Consider the following 5,000-nt stretch of genomic DNA (forward strand, 5'->3'; position numbering starts at 1 on the left):
ACACAGACTCCCGCTGTCTACACACAATTTCATACACAAGACACTTTGTTCAAAAGTAAAATCTCAGAGTGTCATTGTGAAAACACATCTGTTAAAAAAAACAAAACACACTGATGTATGACAAGATTTAGACACAGACAATAAAACACATGCTTTCAAAATTGAACACTATTCTGCCATGTTACAAAGTTGCATGCTTTATATTACATTGCATTTGTTTTATTTTGCATGTATTTGTTTTACTTTGATTGCTTGTATGCTAAACAAGGCAAATAGCACAATGGTAAAGTGTAGAATATGGAGTATGGCATTGACTGACTCACGTACTGTAAAACCAAGCCTGATACATGCCGCCAAGAGTAGCCTTTTGTCTTCATCATCACATGTTAGGTAATGTGAACATGATAGTTTGTAGAAATAGTGTCATTTTCAGAACACTACCAAGCAAGCACTTGAGCAAACTGACTGAACATGATATAATTTTGATGATGTCATGTAGATGTCAGCTGCATAGTGTGTCTGTGGAAATGTATTGTATTCTGTGAATACCTCATACCTCATAACCAAACAAAGTAGCCTATATTGACTATGATTGTCATTACAGCATGTTGACGTAACCCCATATTTATATCATATTTAGATGTTTGAACATTTGTGAATATAACCAATACACAAAAAAGGTAGCCTACATACTGTAAGCTCACCTAAACACTGTTGCATTTAGAGTGATGTACTGTTTGAGATATATTTTGCTTTGGTTTAATGTCCTGTACTGTAAGGTGCAGTTTTGTAATGTACAGTATTGAATTTTGGGGTCTTGTGAAAATGTACATTCTGTGAGACTGAATAGACTGCGGCAAAAAGAAAGACTGCTGTGTTTAGTATAAAGCAGACAACTGTTTTAAAGTTGATCTAATTTGTTTTCTCATTTGGTGCTTTTGTGTGTCTTTTGACATGAAAGTGAGGTTTTGACAAAAGATTGTAGTGTTTTTATGGCAATGTTTATGCTTTTATAGCAGAGCTTCATGTTGCCATATATGTGAAGGGTTTATCTCCAAGTGTTGAGAGTAATTGGCTTGTGTGTAGAGTTTTGACTCTATGAGCCAAATTTTGCAAATTGTGTGCAAGCAGTCGGCAAAAACTGTAACGAGAGAAAATATCATTAAACTGTGACTGGATTTTTTGCTATATTTAATTTCGATATCATCCTCTGTATCTTCTGTAAGGGCTGTTCTCTTTGAGGTGCTTCCAGCGTTCCCACTGACATTTGGACTGATCCTTCCAGAAGCCTGTGTTCAGATTAAATTCCATTTTATTACGTTTTAAACCAAAGAGCAAATAAAACCTCTCTCTCTCTCTCCCGTGTGTGTGTGTGTGTGTGTGTGTGTGTGTGTGTGTGTGTGTGTGTGTGTGTGTGTGTGTGTGTGTGACGTGTGTGTGTGTGTGTGTTGGGTGTGTGTGTGTGTGTGTGTGTGTGTGTGTGTGTGTGTGTGTGTGTGACGTGTGTGTGTGTGTGTGTGTGTGTGTGTGTGTGTGTGTGTGTGTGTGTGTGTGTGGTGTGTGTGTGTGTGTGTGTGTGTGTGTGTGTGTGTGTGTGTGTGTGTGTGTGTTGGAGTGGGGTGAGGTGGTGGTGGTGGTAGTGTTGGGGTGGGAGAAGTGGGGGGGTACTTGAGGTTTCCAATTTTCTCCAGGCATGAAAGAGGCTGCTACTGTTCCAAACAGCTCCGTTTGGTAGTATTCCAGATTAGGCTAAATGGAAATGGCTTCTTGGCACAGCGTCTGCACTGAAGGTTCAATCCCAATATCAGTGACAGCGAACGCATACAGAGGGAGCAAAAAAAAATCAATATTTCAGCCTCTGAAAAAAATATTTATTTTGTTTGTTTGTTTATTTATTTACTTCTGAGGATTTGGGTTTTTGTTGGAATGTGTATAAATGTTGTCCTAAAATACTGTATGTCTCCTTTCTCGCATCTTGCATTTTGTCATTTCACGTTTTCTCACAACTTACTGTTGTGAAAAGTCTACGAGACACTATGAGAGACAACTTTAGTGTACAGGAGTGATGCCAGATTTGAGGACTGAGAGTACGGGTATTCTGGACTGCCAGTGAGAGCAGCTTTCCCGGGACATTATTGTAATGTTCTGCGTCCATTAACGTAGGGGGACGCGACAGGCGACAATTACACATGCACACACACACACACACACACACACACACACGCACGCACGCACACACACACACACACACACACACACACACACACACACACACACACACACACACACACACACACACACACACACACACACACACACACACACACACACACAGTGTAATAATAGGCCTCCAGCAATTTAAATTGCCTGGAAAATGGATGGGGAAGAGAGACATTGTGCACAGTGCTAAAAGCAAACAGCACATTCAAGTTTGCCTTTTTAAAAACACCCCTCCATCCTCCACCCGCCACCTCATGTGGGCTAACTGGAGGGGCTATATAGGGCTCTTAGCAGCACAACAACAACAACAACAACTGTAGGGAGGGATGGAGGAACATGGGAGGAGGTGATGGAGGGAGGTAGACGAGGTAGTGGTGGTGATGTGTGTGTATGTGTGTGTGTGTGTGTGGGGGGGGGGTGAACATGTGAGGAGAGAGAGAGATGGAGAGAGAGAGAGAGAGAGAGAGAGAGAGAGAGAGTGAGCGACTGAGCCAAAATAGACTAAATAGAGTGTAACCACACACATGTATCATGGCCATTTAGTGCCCTCCACAATGACTGGCCATTTCAGCAGCCATTAGGGCTGGTGCTTAATTGTTCTTGAGAAGGTCACAAATTAGTGCCGCCGGAGCCCCATTGTTACAAGCTGACTGGAGGTGGCAGGAATGATCGCCTGCCTGTGTGCTGTGTGTGTGTGTGTGTGTGTGTGCGTGCGCGCATGCGTGCGCACGTGCACACACGCGCGTGCATGTGTGTCTCCGTGCATGCATACGTGCATACATGCATGTGTGTGTTGCATGAAAACAGCTGTATAACACTATGTCTTTGAGTGTTTTCAAGCAACTTTGCTTTACTGACTTTCGTTAATTTGTTGAGGCAAAGATCCCTATATCTGAAGTCAACAACACAACCAGTATGGCAAAGACAAGAGATGCACCTACCCCTCTCCTGAGACTGGTTCCCCGTGGAATGGTGGGCCGCGTCGGGCATGCTCCCCGTGGTCTGTGGAGCACTCTGGGATCCTGAGAACCAGAAGGAGGAAAAGGTTAGCTGAGGGGCAGGTTTCAATAGATCACCATCCACGTCGAATATGTACAGCAAAACCATTCTTTAAAAAAAATTTTTTTTTTTTTTTTTGGGGGGGGGGGATTATTTTTCAGATAGGACAGTGGAGGAGAGACAGGAAGCAATATGGCATAGAGACGGGATAGGATTGGCAAATGACCCGGGCCAGGAATCGAACCCGGGTCACCCGTGTAGCAGGCCAGAGCCCAGCTGTTAGAGCTACGGCTGGGCCACAGCAAAACCATTCTAATTTGCCTTCACATGAATGGCCGGATTACAATGATAGTAGACCCCTTAATGCACGCCGTACATCCAGTGGCACGCTGTAATAGTCAGTGAAATGTTAAGTACCATAGTACTACAACACTATGACATAACACAGGACCTTTAGTAATGCAGTACGACTTGGTCATTGCCATTCTGGTAACAGCAAATTAACAATGCCGTGTCTTACGTAGTGGGTTACAGCAGTGGTTCTTAACCTGGGGTGCGGGCACCCCCTGGGGGTGCGCCAGAGATTTCAGGGGGTGCGCGGAATTTTGTTTGTGTTGAGGTTGTGACCAAAAATCTGCTTTCAAACATTATAATTAGACAAAATTAAAACATGTTTTGGTCCCCATGTAAAGTCATTAAAGTATTGATTAATGTCTAAAGCAAGAATCATTGTAATTAATCACTTAAATCGTTTTTTAGTGCGTAAATACATGTAGAAGGTTGGGTTGGGGGTGCGCGGCTTGTCTTTGGCACAGGTTAGGGGGTGCTTCAAGAAAAAAAGGTTAAGAACCACTGGGTTACAGCACATTGGAAATATGTATGACATGATTTTTAACTTGAACGACTCTATAAACTATACGTCATTCAAATTATTGATTGGACGGTGCGTCTAGGGGACGTAGGTTTGATGATGCTTAAAACAAACATATCTGTCTGCACACTTGGGTAGATCAGAAACACTCTCCCTATGCACACAGGCTCCAAGGCATCACAGCCTTCCTTTATTCTGAAGAGGACGGCTTATCACGGGCCCCTCTCCCCATTCCCCACATCTCCTATTCGGGAGAGAGTGTATTAGGAGATATTGGTTGTGATGGCACCCCCCTTTGAAAAGGGAAGTCAAATGACATTAAAGAGCTGCTCTCATCCGAGGCTGAGGTGGGTGGGAGAGAGAGAGAGAGAGAGAGAGAGAGAGAGAGAGAGAGAGAGAGAGAGAGAGAGCTCAGGCTTGTGGTGGGGCTGCATCTTTTTCATATTACCAAAGGAAAAAATAACACTTATCACTCAGCGGAGTCGTCAGGCTGTCTAATCTGATTTCTCAAAATCCTCTTCTCCTCCAAACCGTCACACAACCCCGCACAGAGATAGATAGAAGAGACAGCGAGCGGTAGATAGCTGGAGGGCACGGGCTAGGCTAGGCGAGGCATGCGCGATTGCGCGTACCTATTTTTACACTGAAATCTCCCCGTGTGATCATGGCATGGCATCTAACAGAAGTGATGATAAAGAATATAAATGATAAAAGTGGGGAAGCAATCACAGGCCGCATGTGGGATACTTCTTCCTACAAGCCACGTCCTTTTGACTGACTGTCATGATCGCTCCAGCAACCCCTTTCCCTCGCCTCACAAACAAACAAATATACACACACACACACTTGAAAGTGTGTGTGCGTGGCGTGCGCAAACACGTACATAAAGACACACACATATACTATACAC

The 5,000-nt window shown here is 43.8% G+C and overlaps 1 protein-coding gene across 2 annotated transcripts in view; it reads right to left on the reverse strand.

Moving 5' to 3' along the window:
- Window positions 1–5,000, reverse strand: part of LOC134435504 (AT-rich interactive domain-containing protein 1B-like) — a 302,917-nt gene that overhangs the window by 57,665 nt on the left and 240,252 nt on the right. For both annotated transcript variants that reach the window (XM_063184526.1, XM_063184525.1), the window contains exon 6: window positions 3,162–3,242. In XM_063184526.1, the coding sequence (XP_063040596.1) occupies window positions 3,162–3,242 (81 nt within the window). The remainder of the gene's footprint in view (window positions 1–3,161; window positions 3,243–5,000) is intronic.

This window comes from Engraulis encrasicolus, chromosome 19 (assembly GCF_034702125.1).
Source record: "Engraulis encrasicolus isolate BLACKSEA-1 chromosome 19, IST_EnEncr_1.0, whole genome shotgun sequence".
NCBI lineage: Eukaryota > Metazoa > Chordata > Actinopteri > Clupeiformes > Engraulidae > Engraulis > Engraulis encrasicolus.